The sequence below is a fragment of the Thunnus maccoyii genome, chromosome 2 (assembly GCF_910596095.1).
Source record: "Thunnus maccoyii chromosome 2, fThuMac1.1, whole genome shotgun sequence".
NCBI lineage: Eukaryota > Metazoa > Chordata > Actinopteri > Scombriformes > Scombridae > Thunnus > Thunnus maccoyii.
This window is the reverse complement of record NC_056534.1, coordinates 25,623,406-25,642,537: the sequence shown is the minus strand read 5'-3', so window position 1 is coordinate 25,642,537 and position 19,132 is coordinate 25,623,406. Positions and strand designations below refer to the sequence as shown.

Here is a 19,132-nt window from a genome sequence, read left to right as displayed (position 1 = left end):
AAATCTCATGTCAGGGGGGACATTCCCATGCTGGCCGTGCAGCTCTTTCAGACTTCCCAAATGTTATTGGACCAAATGGATCAAATTTTGATAGTGAAACCGGCTGGTGACTGTCAAAAAATACAGTTTTGGGTTGGTGGGCCGTCAAAACATATTTGTTTTTACTGGTGAAGCAGCCAATTCTATTCCCTTCGGAATTTCCATTTCCCTTTATGCCACCATACTATTAGTCTTGCATATTTGCCAGGTTACCATACATATTCACCGAACTAACATAAGTGAGGACTACAACTGGATGTACGGAAAGCTATATAGGCTTTGTAACTTTGGTGTTGTTTTTATGTGTGTAAATATAATATATATAATATATATATATAATATAATATATATATATATATATATATATATATATATATTTATCATTACACATCTTTACCTCCTTCCTTTTTTATTTTAAATATTTATTCATTCTATTATTCACTAATTGAATAACCCTGTGTTGCAAAAACATAGCCTACAGGATTTTGCATCTTCCCCCAAAGTTAAAAAAAACGACTGTTTTAGCCCATTTAGCTTTCTGTACATCCAGTTGTGTTTCTCACTTACAGCAGAGTCGGAGGGCCCATATGGTGTGTCACTATAGACCTGAATGTCCGTCAGAAAACATTTCCTGTGAAGGAGTTTATTTTTTCATCTGACGCCTGTGAATGTTTAAATTAATCCTTCAGTTTTTTGAGATGGTCTTTAGGAGCCTTCTTATTGACATGACAGACTGAGCACTTTCATTACCAACAAGAAATGTTTTTGACAGTTGCTTCTTGGGGCCAGTGGCTCTCTGGAACCTTGAGCCCCTGGGCCTGTTCCTGCTACCCTCATTCAGTAATCCATCCTTGTCTGCAGTTTGCCTATCTCACACGTCCATATCTCCACACTCTCCCGTAGCGTCTGCCCTCAGGCTGGCACATATTACATAAGACCTGCACTGCCTCAGTAATGAATGGGGAGGTTCTGTGTAATGAGTACTTACTTGCAATGGAATATTTTTATACTGTGGTATTGTTCTTTAACTGTAGCAATACCACCATTCTGATTTTACCACATTTAAGAGATGGTATAAGTGTCAGAGCACTGGGGTTCTCACAAGTTTCTCACTTTAAAGTCAACACCCTAATGTCTGTATTGCCAGTTTATTTATAGATAACTACAAATCTTATTATTATTATAGTGTATACATGCTGTGAGGGTTTACCAAAATGTGTGTGATGTGGGTCGAGGACAATTCAAAGATGTTAAAGTTATATGATATAAACAAATGGATTAAAAAGAGAGAAAAGTATCTCAGTGAAGCTAGACTGAGACCTGCAGAAAATCATTATGTCGATCATTTTCTTCCTTTAGTCAGTATAATCTCATTTTTTGATTCAGTAGACAGTATAACCACAAAAATGTCTAAGTGGTTGAAAAAATGCCAAAATATTTGTATATATAAGTGTTTCAGAATGACCAAAGAAAAGAGGAAGCATGAGGGAAAAGAAGCATTTTGCTGTGAGAGCAGTAATTTGAGAACCACCTGTTACGGAAACGCCCTCGATTTTCAGAAAACAGGAAGTATTGCACAGACATGTATCAAGCAACACATACAAGCTGCACCATTAGAGTGATGTGAAAGATGTATGGGCAGCGCCGCATCTTCCTGCTCACCTATATGGTGGCTGTTGGTAAGATCAAATTTTTTGCTTCCGTTTGAGTCATCATGAGACAATATTCACTTAGAAAAGGAAAGACAGTTATTTTAAGGGTAAAAGCCTTGAAAATGTTATGACTTATTTGAGTTTTTGAGTTTTCTGTAGTTTTCTAAAACCATAGAAAAAAATGTATAACCTGATGTGAAATTTTGTAAAATCTTAAAAAGTTTGATTTTACTTAAATGTTTACTATTTTCAAAATATTTTTTCTTCAATTTTTATTTATTATATTATCATGTTTGAAGTTGCAATCCAACCTGAAACAGTGCTGAGTGCAAAAGCTCAGGAAACCTATTATGAGCCAGGATGACAGTTCAACCACAAGTGTATGCGAACGATTTGAATCATTTCATGCAGTTTTGCAGCTGCATGTTATGACTTTTACAATATTCAACCCAAGAGTTTCCACTGAAGCTGCTTTTCACAGAGTGAATAGAAACAGAAAGGTCTGTGGGTTATCCATAGTAACCAGGACATTGTTTAGGGGAGAAACAATGCTGTTGAGCAAACAAATGTGATTTTTTCAGTGCTTTGACCAGCACAGATGCAACTCCATTTGCCTCTATTCTGGTGGGGTGGCAGCAAAAATTTCTGAGGTGGATATTTCAAAACTTCAGCACAGAAAACCCAAAATATTGTCATCACTAGATACATCTAGTGATAAAAGAGAAATCATTTTTGCAATTTATGCGAACCTCTAGAAATACCAGTTACATGTTAACAAAGTTGCCTATTTACACATCTAGTAGGAACGGAGCAACATTAACATTTATCTCTAGCCACTTGAAGAATGAACGTCCAATATGCTTTTAGCCTTGCTGTTTTCTCTACCTGCGGAGTCTGGAAATAATACTCTGTGGGTTTTTTGTATCCCCCAGAAACCTCTGATGTATTGTAACTCAGTTCCATTGTGTGTAGTGTCTGTATTTGTACTTTGATTGTTGATTTTTTTGTTTGCTTGTGTTTTTTAAAGCATTTTAAACTGTCCATCGCAAATCTGACAATATTGTAGGAGTGCAATGCTAAATTGCTGCAGTACTCTTTTAACAGTAACACAATATTAACCCACTCGTGTGTTGCACTGTTATAGCTATGTTTGAAGTCCCTGTAAAACAATAATAAATATGTGTTCTGGGTTTTTTCACACCAAGAAAAATGTGTAATTAACCCCCAAACAAATTTGAATGATTAAAAAAAAATCACCAAATATATAAAGTTAGGTTTCAAAATTGTGGAAAAATAAGCAGTATTGCTCTGAAACTCTGGGGGCATTTCTGCTGAAGGCACTGAAAGCACAGCCCAACTGAACAGTCTCTGAGTTAACAATGCTGATACCAAACTCCTGTATAAAAATACACAATTTAAAATAGGCCTTGTTTGTAGGTGTAAGGTATGCAACATGGATGATATTTTTAAAATACAGTAACAAGAGCACATATTTTGTAGGTAAATGTGGACTTGTTTCAGTAAAAATGTAACTTAAATAACTAGTTAACAAGCAAACCCTCACCAATCATCGTTAAGTTAAATTGTCACTGTTTTCAGTAGAGTTCAGTGCATTTAATGTTACTCACTTCTCTGCTAAAACATCCTTGGTGGCTTCATTGTGGCCATCATCCTTGGAGAAATTGCCTCTCACACCGTGCCTTTTAGTGAAGTGCTGCCCAGCTGCACATCCAGTGCTGAAGCCAAAGCCACTAGTGGCTCCACCTGTCGATGGACACTCCAGCTGGGTTTAAAATAATTCCTTCAGCACTAATGTTGACCGAAAATGGCCCCAATCATGAGTAACAGCAGATTATCCAAAGGGAATCCCAGTTGTCTCCAAAGTTAGTAAAACTACCCAGTGTAAAAAGTATGAACTATGAGTATGTGCACTCTAGTGTTAGTATAGTAGGGGAAAGGTCATGCTAGTAACCCCTCTACATCATGGATCCACCATTTCAGGCCCGCCCAAAAAATCCTGAACTCAGAAATTTAAAAAAAACAGTTTAACAGTCTAACTCCACAATTCAGTACTTCATAGTTCAATCTTTTCACATTGTCAGCAATTATTTTCTAACATGTATAATGTGTTTAAAAACAAAATCTCTTGTTTTCTTTTACACAGACTTTAAGATAGATAAAATTAAATGGAATATATTCTGGTGTCTGTTGTGGAAATATTGAGCGATGGTCAGCACCTCAGCGGAGAAAGTGCACACGAGCCTTTGATGTCTTAATGCTGAAAATGTTTATTGAAGCACTGGATCAAGGAGAAACTGAAACAGCGAACAGCAAAGTGTTCTGCTCCAATGCTGTCTCTTTCCGTTCTGCCTTCTGAAGGCCTCTTAGTCTTTCACCCCAACAGATCAGCCTACAATATGAAAAATTAGTCTAATTGGTTCACTAGTCTCAAGGAACTACAAGGAACAGCATTTTACCCGCATTAGTTCAGGTCACGTTGCATGGAACTTCAGATCACTGTCAGCACATTCTGGTTTGAATGTCTGATTATGTAAATAGAATCTAGGCATTCACCTATCTGTGTTGTCTAGGAAATCCCCCTCCGACCTTGGTAACCATGGCAATGCTGATTTATCCTTTATCAGAGAGGCCTCTGCCTCCTCAAACATCACAGAGGGTTCTTGAGTCTCAAGGAGAGGAGAGAATGTCTCCTTCCACTTAAGAATTACAGTGTGACCTCAAGGCCCAGGCTTGACCCAATGTAACTCAATTTGTAACCCCTAAAGATGGAAAATTCCATAACAGTGTCCACCAAGAATGATTTGGCGTTGATTGCCGCCCTAGTGGCTACCATGTATACAGGCAGTAGTGTTGTGGCCAGTCTTGTCTATGTGTATGAAATAAGTTCATCGTGAGTTGAGATGGGATGAGGAGTTGTAGTGTTTAGTTCTGTCAGCCACACTGAAAAAGTCAGAATAAACATAAACATGAAGCTGGAAGTGAAGTGTTGACTAAACATTTGCCAAAGATGCACTTTGGTATTCTTTTACACACTAGCTACTTTTTCTTTCATTGAGCTGTATTTGTAATTATTAGTACCTCTAGAAATCTATTCTTGAATGTGAAAGGTGTGTTGTGCAGACCTAAACGATACATAGTAAAGCACTGAATTTTTAATTTTCATGACTGTAGTGGTGAATGTTTGGCAATGTTAGATCACTGACCCATCTTTATATTTGAGCTTATTTCTAAAGCAGTTATTTTATATGTCTGTTTGTAATTATTTCAAATGAGTAACCATCTATTTAGATTAAGGCTAACAAAACTTATTTGTTTTTTATCTTCAATAATTGCAGCCATCCCCGTTTCTTTGGCTTTCAACATTGATGTTACAAATCCTGATGTCTATACTGGTGAACAGAAAGATTTCTTTGGATACAAAGTGCTTCAGTACAATAATAGCAAGAGCAAAGGGTAAGTTTGCATTTACAACTCTGTGGTTCATTTGAGATTTTTTTTTATTACTAGTAATTGCCAAAATCCTTATTTCTCCCAAATTTAAATTGCATGGCTTCCTTTTGTATGCAATTTTAGTGTAGATGGAGGACAAGTTTTACTTTACCAGAAACTTGGATGAAGAGTGTTTATCACTTAATATTATTGCATCCTGTGACTGTTCTGTGGCATCACGAAGAGATCAATATTACATCCTGTGCTACCCATGTAAGCCTGGCCACTGAAATAGTTAAAATTACTGTTATCATGGTTGTTGATCTCATCTACAGGATAATTGTCACTGCACCTCTGCAGCTAAATGGATCTGGCGCAATATGCAAACCCAACCATGAACAAACCAACAAGTGCTTCAACCCTGAAGGTATATGAATGTGGTTTTTCAAGTCAATATTTCACAATTAAACACAACATTAAAAACAAAAAAGTATGAAATGTAAAATGGAAACATTTTAAAATGTGGCTGAAAAGCTTTGTGTATTTTTTAATGAATAGTACTAATCAACTGCTATTGTCACAGAAATTCATCTCAAAAACCAAATAGCACCAGTCAAGCACCTTGGACTGTCGATAGCAATGGACTACACAGGCTCCGAATTCACTGTAAGGAAACCACAAAGATCATGTAGTTAACAAGATAAAATTGTAAAATACACTTCTCAGTGACATTACCTCAAACTCCTTTGTCCTCTGTCATGTTCTGATGCAGGTTTGCAGTCCAAGTGTAGCTCATGAATGTGATGGGAACACCTATCTGAACAGTATGTGCTACAAGATCACAGATGAACTTAAGAATATCTCCTCTTTCAAATCTGGTTTCCAAGGTAAAAGACATTTAAATTAAAGAGTGCAAAATTCTCCAACTCTGCGGTTTTGTCAACTGGCTTGAAATGTGCCCCATGTGATAAAATATTGTTCTCAATCTCTTTGTCCTGACTAAATATTACATAAAACTCCCACTCATTTTTTTTCTAGAATGCACAAAAAAAATAGTGGACCTTGTGTTTTTATTTGATGGATCTCAGAGTATGACCACTCTTGAATTTAACAAAAATAAAGAGTTCATAGTGGATATAATGAAAAGTCTTAAGAACTCATCAATCAAGGTCAGTACAACATTAAAGGATTCATAGCATTTATTTGTAAAATGTGATATAAATACTGCCTTGTTTTTTTCCAGTTTGCAGCAGTTCAGTTCAGCCAAATTACCAACAAAGTTTTTGACTTCAATGACTATGAAGCTGGTAACGCTCTCAAAAAACTTGATCGGGAAGGTCATATGAAGAGTCTCACCAACACACACAAAGCCCTCAAATTTGTGTTGTAAGTTAAGTCAAATTATGCAAATAACTCTTAAATGTGGAATATCATTGAAATAACAGCTGTTGTTGAGGGAAAAATCTATCCAAAACAAAAACTGTTACAGCATATTGTTTTTCTGGGCAAATACGACCATGTGATGGGGTGTTTTTCAGATTTCCATGAAGAAGTGGACAATAGGAAATGAAAAGTCACAATAAGATGTTTCCAGTGCAGTTTTAATAAAGTTTAATAGCAGGCCTGTTTGTAGCAGTTAGTTTTAATAGACATTCAGACTGCAATCAATCAGAGAGGATGCACAGCAGGGTCACTAACATCAGTATAAAAAAAGCACAATGACATTATTATAATCTTATTGGTTAGAGTAATGAATGCTCATTTATTCTTCTATAAAAATCAGTAAATGAAGTTTTGAGGGTTCTAAACATCACAAATGTTACTTTTTCATTTGTTTCAGGGAAGACATCCTTGAAAACTCAAGTGCAGGCGCCTCTTCTGATGCAACCAAAGTTCTGGTACTAATCACAGATGGAGATCCCAGTGATAGTGACAAAGACAACCTTATCAAAACCTATGATGAAAAAAGCATCATTCGATTTGTCATTGGGGTAAGCTGTGATGTCTCATTATTCTGTTTTATTTGTCCAATAGAAAAGTCTCAATAGAATAATTTATTTATCAGCTAAAACAATCACATGTGGTACATCAGAGATCAATACTTTGAAGTGTTATGTTCTCACTGTACTTGCTAACCTTAGGGGCAAATCGTCATAACAGTTCATTTCACTACTATACAGATGATACACAGTCATACTTCTCAGTGTTTTTACATGTTTTTACCAGCATTTGAACATTTCAAGTATCAGAGCAAGTAATACTGTAACTGTGGCTGAGTTCTGCCCTAAACTGTGTCGCTTGCATTGATTACAGTTTTGAGTCCTGTAATGTTAACTGTGTTGTTTATCTTGCTGACATTAGACTTGGAGGTATTTCATAATTTCAAGCAAAATTCTGGTTTCAGGTCAAAGATGTAAAACTGGATAAAATTAAGACCTTTGCTTCAGACCCAAAAGAAAAAAATGCCTTCAAAATAGAGAACTATGACGGACTCAAGGGAATATTGGAACACTTTCAAAAAAAGATCTTTCAAATGGAAGGTGATGTGTAATGATTTGTCTCCCTCTCTGTGCAATAATGTTACAAAAATCCATATTATCTCTCTAGTTTGTCTCTGCAATAGTAACTTGTAAAGGTATTTTCTCATATTTAGGCTCCAAAGTGTCTCGGGCAGGAAAGATGACTGAAGAAATGTCCCAGAGTGGATTCAGTGCTGTCTTCTACAAAGTGAGTACATTCAAAAAGACAAAATCTGGACACATTCAAATATCTTTTACCCATAACTATATGAAATCACACATGTATTGATCACGAGGGGCAGCAAACATGTGACTACTCTGACAGAAAGGCAAGAGAAGAGGAGCAAGTTTTCACATCTGTTTTTTTGGAAGTTTTTATTAACTTTTGAAAGACATTGAACAATTGACAGTTGAACACATTTAATGTGAAGCAGTAGTATAAGGAAATGTTTGGTTTAGAACTGTCAGTAAACAGGGAGGCATTTGACAATGAGTCAAAATTAAGACCAGTAATGCACAATTACTGCATGCATGCGCTTCCTGTGAATCCCTATGAGGGCAATATGAGTTCCACGTGGGAAAAGCGGACTCTGCCAGTAACAATGAAAATTAATATATAGAGTTTTAAATGAAATAAGATTGTCCTATAGTTGGCTTTCACACATTTGCTGTCCCTTCAGCACATTGTTCTTTCAATAACCAATTCAAAAATAATAATAATAATAACCACACCCTCCAGGTTGGGTGAACTGGGTAAATGTAGGGCCTGTGGATTAGCACCAAAAACATTTTTTTGATGGATAAAAAGTAGAGAAAAATCTTATTAATAGTGAGGAAACAAAAGGTCAAGTTTGGCCTGCCAGTTACCTAAATCAAAAGGATTTATGTAAAAGATTTATACTGTTTTGTCCACTATGAAGAGACGTCTGTAAAACTGTCTATCAGGAAACCTCAAACTGTACATAGTCAAATATTAATCTTTGTATAATGAATATTCAAAACATTGAAGATTACATACTATATGTGTGTGTGACATCATCTTAATAAAAAAGTTCCTCCACTAGCAATTATTAACATGTTAACAATTGACAATGTACAGTTACTATGTAAACATGTATGTTGGATGTTAACATGCTAATTCATGTAATATTCATCACATCAGTCTGAGTACAATATGGTTTCCACTTATTTGATGTCTTTGGTTTTTGGATGTCTGCAAGGTAGTTAGGCTGTTACCTCACAATATAATTACTGTTGGTACCTCCACTGATCTCTGTGCTCTAACCAGACCTGCACATTTCTGTTAACAGGATACTTTGATTCTGGGTGCAGTGGGATCAAACAGCTGGAGGGGTTCTCTACAGGAATATCATGGACAAACTATTACAGATCAAGACATGCAGATGGACTCCTACATGGGTATTGAACATAAAATTATTTCTCTCTTTTTAGATTATTTTCTCCTTTATTAAATGCATTTTTATTTTATTTTATGTGATACTTTGTAAAAAACATTTTCCTCAGTGAATTACTGTACCAGTATCAGTTTACACCCTAAATTATGGGTTAAAAATAGCTTTAGATTCTAAATGTAGCAAATAGATGTATGTAATCATGTCTGCAAATGAACCTAATTTTAGAGATGTGAGACTATGATTGTGTGTCATATATGACTGATACTGTTTCAGGATATTCTGTTTCTGTTGGAGAGAAGAACAACGCTGCTCTATATTTCACGGGTGCACCAAGATATGAGCACAAAGGACAGGTCGTAATTTTCAAACACAATGATCCAATCCAAAGAATAAATGGGAGCCAGGTTGGTGACTGTTTAAACTGTAATATTTTTCTTTTTGATAGACCATCATTAGAGCATGTGTTACTCATGAGTGGGACATTTCTTACTAACCTAGTTTGTATCACAGGAACAGGAGTCTGTCTAAGAGGCATGTTTACTTTACATAACTACAGCAAATAACTGTAATTGAATAAACAATAACTTTGCCCAGTAAAGCCTAGAAACCCCTCACATTTACTTCAGCTGTAGTTACTCAGATAAATAAGTTAAACTGCTTCTTGGCACAGGCTGCTGGGCCCTGTATGAATTTGACTGCATTGCATTTAGAGATACAAAATGAAACATGGGCAAGCACCTGATTTCAGTGGTTACAGAGAGGAAACCAGAGAACTTCCTTGAGAAATGCACTGGCACCTTGATTCTTCTTGAAAAAAACTGTGAAAAAATGCGAGTTGTTCAAAGCAGATTAAACATTTATCTTAACTCCACTTGTATTACGTGTAGAGCTTTCAAAAACAGTTAAGAGAGTGTATATCTTTTTCAACTTGAATTTTCAGATTGGTTCCTACTTTGGTGCAGAGCTGTGCTCAGTAGATATCAACTCAGACGGTAACACTGATTTCCTGCTGGTGGGAGCTCCACTGTTCTACAACCCTCAGGAGAAGACAGAAGGACAGATTTACATCTACGCACTGACGAATGAGGTGGGCTGTGATGAAGGCTCACACTCAGTGTGACAGTATGTGATACTGGGAGATACTTAATGCATTTATTATCTTAATCATTTCCCACAGATGCAATTGAAAATGGAGCTGACTGTGACTGCACCCTCCAAGGGTAGATTTGGCACCACTATATCCAGTCTCGCAGATCTGAATGGAGATAGACTCCGAGACGTTGCTGTTGGAGCGCCCCTTGAGGATGAAAACAGGGGAGCTGTGTACATCTACCTGGGTGACAGACACAGAGGGATACACAGCACTTTCAGCCAGGTGAACAGAGAAAATTCTTCTTTATGTTTGGTTTTATTTTTGGAAAAAAAGGTAGATATCCCTCTAGATGAAGACAACAGCAACAGGTTGGGTAACCAGTTACTATGCTGCAGGCAGGTGAAAAACAGTGTGCATAGTGCATCAGGACACCCCTGTGTCTTAGGTGTTTAGATGTCCGAGCATGACCTTTATTGCATTTCTCTCTCTCCCACTACTCTTATCATCTCTCTACCACCGCTATCTAATAAAGGCAGAAAATTGCCAACGATTTGAAATCTTTACTTTCAAAAACCTTCACCTGTCTCACAATGAGCATCTATCATATAACGATAAACACACAGCATTTGTCTCCATATCTGGAATGAGTACCTTCAAATATGTGTACAAATCATTCACTGTTTCTGTTATTCCAGAGAATCACGGGACGGGAATTCAGACCTGAGTTGAGATTCTTTGGACAGGCCATTGATGGGGACATCGACCTTGGAAAGGATGGACTCCCAGATATTGTGGTTGGATCACATGGCAAGGCCGTTGTCTTAAGGTATGGATACTGTATATGTATGTAGGTCACATGTATAAAAAAAAGCAATCTCTGAAATCAGTCAAAGCTAGATTACATGTCACACGCTCAGTTTGTGCAGCACATTGCCTGAGAATCTACCGAGTCATCAGAAACTCGCTTGCCTCAAATGTTTCACAAACTGATTTAAACATTGTTTCAGTGATTTTCAATTTCATGATTTTAAATTTGAAAATAATAGAAAAACAGTAGGGACAACTGATATGGATGTAGGAGAGATTTTTATTGAAGTCTTTGTGAAGGTGAGAACTGTCAATCGTCTCCTGTACAACACAGTAAAAATGGCTTCTGTCAAACAAATTCATCCATGGCTTTGCCAGAGCACAATGAGGAAAATTAAATAGTGTTTGTGTTGCAAGACTTGTTTGCCCTTCCTTCATGCATTCATGAACTGTCTTACTATAGAAAAATCATGTGCAACTTCTAATAATCCATTTAATCAATGTCTTCCAGGTCCAGGCCCGTCTTTAATGTCATAGCTCATCTGTCTTTTCAGCCTGAGGAGATAAACACTGAGAATATTGACTGCGTGAGCGACACAAATACGAATTTACCGATGGTTACATTAACAGCCTGCTTTGAAATGGAAGAGACAACAGAAAGCAAAGCGGGTAGGGACCATGATGATCATCAGCTGCTGCTGATACTCCACACCTTTGCAAAATGTGTGAACTGAACACTGTTGTATGCCTTTGCAGACGCAATGAGCCACAGCCTGAACATTTCCTGCATGCTTGATGTGGATCCGACGAGACAAACATATCGAGGTTTCTTCAGTGAAACTGACAGGAAAGCCAGGAATCTTACCTCCACCTACAAGCTGACAGATAGAAGGACCTGCTTCAACTATTCCATCTACATGCCAGTAAGTACATTAATTAATAAAGTTCACTCTCACATACAATTTAACTGTCTATCATGAGCAGCTATCACCTATCTGTACATCTATAAATATCATCCATGTCTCATCCTCTTCCGCCTAGCCTTCAAGGTGATATTTGGCATCAGAAATTTTTAAAAAGTGCTGATGATTTCTAGTAAACCTTAAATGCTTGTTAGATATCTGCTGCTCAAAATAACCAGCCCATAGCAATGGCCTTTTCAGTTACATTATCAGAAGCTCGTGAAAGCCATTTTTAGCTTTTAAGCTAAAATGTTTTATCACCAAAACATAATAGCAATACTAATAATAATCCTAAAACACTTATTTATTATTCAGAACTTTGGCTTTATGTTCATACCAAACTTCAGAAAGTAAAAATTCTTTCCTTGTTGTATGTTCTGTTTGAATTTTTTTTTTAACAATATGCAAATGATTCTTCTTTTTTTCTTACAGAAATGTGTGAAAGACACATTATCACCTATCAGCATCAAATTAAACTTTTCACAAGTTGACAGTGAGAGAGCGAGTGCTGTCCTGAACGTGGACAGCAAAAGGCAGGCTGCTGTTGAGGTTTGTACAGTGACTACAGCAGAAGGCTGCTAGCAGTCGCACTCTTTGCATCCTTATTTTTTCTGTTAACATGTGTCCAACTCAGAATTTAACCTGAATATCTGATACAGTTGTGCTTGCATATAGAAAAGGATCACAGTGATGTGAAATGGAATTCTGTTTAAAGGATGTGATCATGACTTTTGTTAATTTTCACTTCATTTTCCCGAGTAAAGATTTAACTCAAACAACAAACAACAAAGACTTCCTTTAGGACATACAGATTTGAATGAGCTGAAACAGTGACATTTTTACCAAGATACCTTTTCCACAGCTTTTACAGCAATCCTTGACTATTTTCTCATCATGTTGTTGAAAGAATGTATTCCTATTGATGATATAAATCTATATTACTAAATGCTAACATTTGATATAATAATTGCTAATGTTTAGCAGGTATAATGTTTGCTATATTCACCATCTTTGTTTAGCATTTGTGTTTGCGTGCTAACATTTGCTAATTAGCACCAAACAGAAAGTACAGCATAAAAGGCCAAAAAAAAGGCACATTAACTGTGTTTTGATGATCAGTTGATGAGTCACAGCTGTCATGTTTCAGTCATATTCTCATACATACTCTGACATCAATGCTGCTTTTGTGTTGTTTATATCATTTTTTCCGTCTTGCTCTGTATTTTCAAGTATGACATAAACAGAAATAATTTTTTGTTTTACAGGTTCCCTTTCAAAAGGAATGTGGAGCAAATGACACCTGTATTGCTGAGCTTGAGGTGGACTTCAACTTCACGTACGTATATCTCACAAACATAGCACAGTGATATAATAAATAATAAAGAATATTGTAATATGAATATGGTCACATGTAAGAACTACTATATGTCTTTTAGGACCCCAACATTATTTGTGGCAGAAGATAACAACTTAATCATGTATGTAAACCTGATAAATCATGGCGATGACTCGTACAACACCAGCCTCACAATGCATTATCCTCCAGGACTCTCCTACTCTCTGATGACTGTTGAACAGGTGACTTAAACATTTTAATTTTTATATAAGAGCTACACTCAGTGGCCAGTTTATTATGTATATGTACATATATTTATCATTATGTATGCCTATAAATCTGCTTGATATAATTAGGCAATTATGTGGCAGCAACTTCATGTATAAAAGCATGCAGACATGACTAAGAGGTCCAGTTGTTCATATAAAATGTCAGAATGGGGAAGAAAAGAGACTTGGAATGACTGTGGAACAATTTTTAGGTGCCAGACAGGTGCTGATGGGATTTTGAATTCATGACACAAAGAAATCAGGCTGTTCTGAGCGCATCGGCTCCTACCTTGTATACTAGAAAGGTGTACCTAATAACGTGGCCACTTGGTGTAAATAGTACATTGTTTTATATAAGACCACACCATTGCTGTATGGTGATCATAATTTTTGTAGTTTTGTGTCTGGTTGCTTTTTGCTCACACATAATGGCTGCATACAAACTCAAAAGGAAATATTTTATTGAATAACATGGGTGTTTGCCACTAATGAGGCATGATGACAGGAAGTGAAAACAAACATAATTCCAGTTCCTGTAAGTTGAGCTGTATACAAGACTTTCACATGACTTCTCTGTTTTTTGTCCAGTAATTTACTTTCACAATCATTCCTACAGAGAATACATGAAGAGAAAGTCACATGATCATAAATCAGAGCCCTTCCTTTAATTCAACATGTTAAACAATGAAATCACTCCTTGAAAAAGAAACAACACTGGTATTTGCTTGGTTTTGGTGTCACAGCAGCAGTCACAGGTTTTAATTAAGCCGCATTTAACAGGAAGAGACTGATAACATTAGCTGATTAATAATCATGATGCTGATTATGAAATATGTTAAAAATACTGACATCTATTAAATTTTTTGCCAAAACCTCCACTGATGTTAAGTGCATGTCTTGTGCAAAGCTTTCACATGTGCAGCTCACTGTGGAAATAAAAGAGAACAGAAAATCTTTAGAGGTTTTGAAACCCACACAGGATGTGTGTGTAGTCAGAGGAAGAAGTGTTATTATTATCATGTGTGAGAACCTCAATGCTATTACTCTCTCTTAGAAAATAAAATAAAATGTAGGTAAGTTTAGACTTACCTACAGTATATCAAAGTATAGTCAAGCATTGAGTTTAAACCAGAAGTTTTTATTCTGGAGGGTCTCAGTTCAAACTGGTTTGTGTGTGTGTGTGTGTGTGTGTGTGTGTGTGTGTTTTTAAACAGAATTCGAGACCAACGCTCCACAAATGTGACGATCTAGAAGGAATACTTGACAAAACTGTGTGTGGTGTCAACCTTCCTGTGTATCGCAGCAGATCATCTGTGAGTCGTATTGCACTCTGACACCTTCACAGCAGACGGAAGTGAAGTTTTTTTAAGTCAAGAACTGTGACTCACCCTAAACTTTGACATTTACACAACCATGGTAACTTCTCTCATTTGGACATCTTCTCTTTGATTCAACTCTAATGTCATTGTCTTTTTTTTTTTTTTGAAGGTGATATTTAAAGCTTCTTTCCGCATCGCTGATCCCACTCAGTATGAGTGGAATGACACAATGTCGATGACTGTTACTGGAAAAAGGTAGAGGCCTTCTCATACAATCCAACACACAACACAAAGCCAAACATTTTCTCTGTATTATTAAAATATTGTTTACTATCATTACATATTTCATGTATGATATTTACAAGTAATGCATTTTGCATCCTCAGTGAAAATTCAAACTCCACCAAAGCTTCCATGACCAAAAGCCTCACAGTGCAATATGAAGTTAAAATGGCAGTAACAGTGTAAGTGCTGCATAGTAATTTTATTATTTGAATGATAATTATATTTTATCCCACAGCCACCTTCATATTGTGATAATTTTGTATTCATTTCAGGAAAGAAGAGACCATCAGGTATATGAACTTTACAGTAGAGGATACTAAACCTAAAGAACTGGTTACTAAATTTCAGGTGAGGTAAATTACTTAACAACAAGCAACCATCCACTTCAACACATTCTCATGATGAAATGACCACATTAGTTGATTGTACCTGCACTCTAGAATGACCTATGTAAACGTTTTCTAATATGCTGCCTCTATCGGCAGTAATCGTAAAAAATAATTATGCTTCATGGTGTGACAAAGCTGTGGTTCAGGTCTGGTTAGGTGAAACACAAAAACCACTTGGTTAAAGGTCATTTTTTTGGTTTGGGTTAAAATGATCACTTGAAATGTGGTGTGTGTTAAAGTTACCACTGTGGCATCATGGCAACAGTAAACACCACAACGATCAAAGTTACGGTTTTTAAAAAACTGTTCTGACTTTCGGTTGGAAACAGGAAGCAAACAGCGGTCTCCAGCAGCTTAGCACACTTTTTTCTATCCATCATCCATCCAACCCACCACCGTCTAATATGAAAATTTGTCAGCTTTTATTGATGTCATTTGAACTGTGTCACTTCAAGGTCACAATTACTACGGCCACTAGCTGGTGTAAATGTAACTATAGGTGGTTTTTGCTGACTGAATTTTCGACCTATACTGTTGTTTTTCTAGTGAGGACGGGCTGATCCAGTCCCACAGCACAGCTTTTCTGTAACTTGTATATAAACACAGCCACTCTGTCATCAAAGTGAACTTTAATTGAACTTGATTAGCACAATCAAGCATATGCAATCATACAATTACGGCTCCTTTAGACTGTGTGACATCAATGATCTTGTAAATTTATTGCATGTTGTGAGAGATGCCTGTAGTTAAATCCTGGTCACAATCTGTATCAGACTGCACAATATCAGTTTGAGGCTGTCAGAAGAACTTCCATATTTTTTTTACAGTCTATGGTTTTACCATGTCTCTCACACAATTGGCAACTTTAGTCACAGAAAGCCCAAAATCGCTCAGTGTAAAGAGACATTCAGACAAGAACAGACCATTTGCAATGCTTGGCTGTGGGAACACCTGATATTGAAAAATTGTATAAACATTACAGTGCATGCATTGCAGAGCACTGCTAAAAATTAACTTCTATGACAGTCATTACCTACTATTTCAGTCAAGATGAAATTTTAAAGCTGCATTAACTGAATTTTTGGCCACTTGTGGAAGCTGAACAGTTTCAAAATGCAACACCCACATTATCACCTTATAAAGCTGTTATGGTGAATGTGTTAGCAAACAGTTGCTTATTTACATATCCAACAGTCAAAGAGCAACACTATTATTCATTTGGAGTCATATGTTTCCCTCTTTATCCAGTCTTCATGCTGGGTTAAGCTATGCTTACCGGCTGCAGGTGGAATATATATTTACCTTGATCTTCTTATCTAGCTAACTCTGTGCAAGAAAGCAAATAAGCATATTTCCCAAAATGTTGAACTATTCCTTTAAAATGGACCCACTGTCTCTCATTATTCACAGGTGGATAATCCTGGTTTGAAGGCTTTTCCTGTCAATGTGTCCCTGTTGTTCCCAACTGAACTGGAACATGACTTTGAAACGATGAACTATCAAGTCACTGTCCAGCAGGTAACTACTAACTTTCTTATACTGCTGCTTTGATACAATAACAAATCCTTGATGCTTATTATTTTCTTTTTCATTTTTAAGAACAAGACTCAATGCACACGCATTAATAACGCAAGTTCTGAAGTAAGTAAAAATATATTTAGTATCAAAAATTTCTCTCTGAAAATGTCATGATATTACAATCCCTGTCGCTGTATTACAGTACTGCTTGCCAGAAAAACACTGCAAAATCATAGAGTGTGACACTTTCATCCTGGACAAAGAATCAGCCACTGAGTTTACATTGTCTGCAAACGTACAATTTAGGAACCTCAAAGACTATGCAGCGGTATGTCTCAATAACACACACAAACACAGAATACACAGAAATATACCATTTAAAGTGTTGACTTTATCATTAATTGACGTACTTTTACCATTTTGCAGAATATTGCTTTTGTGAAACGATATACTGGAGACCATGCAGAGGTTAGATTTAAAAGCTTTGTAAAGGTTAGCTTTGACGACAAACAATATGTGCTGGGTTCTCTCAAACAAGAGGTATGTTTGACTCATCCACAGCTCTGTCATTTCAAAGATTTATTGCTGTTAGTGCTTTCCAGTATGCTGATAACCTAATTTTATCACATTTATTATCCACAGAGTAAAAATGGTGGTAAAACGAAGTCTAGTGTAACTGGCTTGAACAACAGGAACGATCCGCGAGAAAAATTGGTAATCTGTGTCCATATGCCCATCCAAAACTATAACAAATTCTAGATACTCATTCATAAGTCTCACTCTAAAATTATGAATTTTATCCACCAACAGGCTGAGGTTCAGATTGAGTTCATACTTTTGCCGGATAAACAACTGATAATTTTTACTGGAGTTGGAGTGGGATTGTTGCTCCTGATCATATTGACAATCATCTTATTTAAGGTGAGTGTTGACAGACCAATTTTGAATCATTTCATTCCAAACCGTACATCATCACTTTGGAGAACAATCCTACCACATAAAATAGAAATGAAAGATAAACTATCTTCATCTTCACAGTTGCTTCAGCCTTAGTGACTGAATGGAAAACATTTAAACATGCTTTTCTGTTATAAAATGGGTCTCAATGGCTCTTGCTCAAATCCTTTTTCTTGTGTCCAAAGCTGGGGTGCTTCAAGAGGAAAAAGCTCCCATATGATCAATATGAGGAGGAAGAAATTGACTACCCCAAAGAGTTAGTCAGCCAATCAGAGATTGATGGCAAATCGAACCAACATGAGTACGAAGGGCTTCTTGTTCAAGATGAGGCAAATGGCAACACCCCAACAGATGATACAAAGGAGAAACAGCTTCTTGTTCATGTTGAGGCAAATAACAGCACCCAACCAGATGATACCATCTAAACCAGATGATGATACAGACCAGGAAGACCTTCTTGTTCACTTTGAGCTTCAAGTTAGAAAGCATACAGCATGAGCAAAGGATCATTTTTAGTGAGCAACATTGTTAAGGGAACAGTTAGTTAGGTAGGTGGTAACTTCATTGTCCACATTGCGGAAAATTATCTTTGGTTTCACCACATAGCGCTATGATATCGTATGCAATAGTTGTAGCAAATGCCACATTAATAAAACATCAAAGACCCTGGACAAGAGATTGAATGAACACTGGTAACATCAGCTGTCTGTGAACACAATCGCAGCATGGACTGGGAAAATATCAAGGTCATCGACCAGGAGTCAGTGGACGACTAAAGAAAAATCAAAGTGGCCGTCACATCAGACTCCAGGGAACTTTAAAGTTCAACTGAAATCCCATTTAATCATCCCTCTTTTCAGTCAAAACTGATGTCAGTATGTGTTTAAATGTATAGTTAATAGCTTTGTATTTTTAAGAGAAGAAAAAAGGTGTTTGGGAAAATATCAGAAATGCTTCTTTTTGTCTCAGCCAGCTGGGTGCTGGGGTGGGGTGGGGTAGGCTGGGGTGGGCTGGGGGGGTTGTTGGAGGCTTGTTTGTTTAACATTAGCTGGCAGGCTACCGAAGTTACAGGACTGAGACAAGGTAAACAATCTGCTGTAGCTACAGTTCATGGCCAGACAG

General features: G+C 36.8%; 1 protein-coding gene across 1 annotated transcript; it reads left to right on the top strand.

The window, feature by feature from the left end:
• Window positions 1-1,657: 1,657 nt before the first annotated feature.
• On the top strand, window positions 1,658-18,961 carry zmp:0000001082 (integrin alpha-D). The gene is made up of 31 exons (XM_042399293.1): window positions 1,658-1,718; window positions 5,048-5,165; window positions 5,477-5,568; window positions 5,725-5,807; window positions 5,914-6,028; window positions 6,180-6,310; window positions 6,385-6,527; window positions 6,982-7,132; window positions 7,546-7,681; window positions 7,795-7,868; window positions 8,971-9,079; window positions 9,349-9,479; window positions 10,016-10,162; window positions 10,253-10,450; window positions 10,864-10,994; window positions 11,487-11,644; window positions 11,732-11,898; window positions 12,370-12,486; window positions 13,203-13,273; window positions 13,374-13,515; window positions 14,757-14,855; window positions 15,031-15,116; window positions 15,248-15,325; window positions 15,419-15,494; window positions 16,946-17,053; window positions 17,135-17,176; window positions 17,256-17,381; window positions 17,480-17,593; window positions 17,696-17,767; window positions 17,864-17,974; window positions 18,196-18,961. The coding sequence occupies exons 1-31, from the start codon at window positions 1,670-1,672 to the stop codon at window positions 18,433-18,435; spliced, it is 3,615 nt and encodes a 1,204-aa protein (XP_042255227.1). The 5' UTR covers window positions 1,658-1,669; the 3' UTR covers window positions 18,436-18,961.
• Window positions 18,962-19,132: the final 171 nt, after the last annotated feature.

Excerpts from the sequence above, each read along its gene's own strand:
- zmp:0000001082 (XM_042399293.1), top strand. The coding sequence starts at position 1,670 with ATGTATGGGCAGCGCCGCATCTTCCTGCTCACCTATATGGTGGCTGTT. Across the intron at positions 5,166-5,476 it reads AATAATAGCAAGAGCAAAGG|GATAATTGTCACTGCACCTC; the intron begins GTAAGTTTGCAT and ends TCTCATCTACAG. Across the intron at positions 17,768-17,863 it reads ACGATCCGCGAGAAAAATTG|GCTGAGGTTCAGATTGAGTT; the intron begins GTAATCTGTGTC and ends ATCCACCAACAG.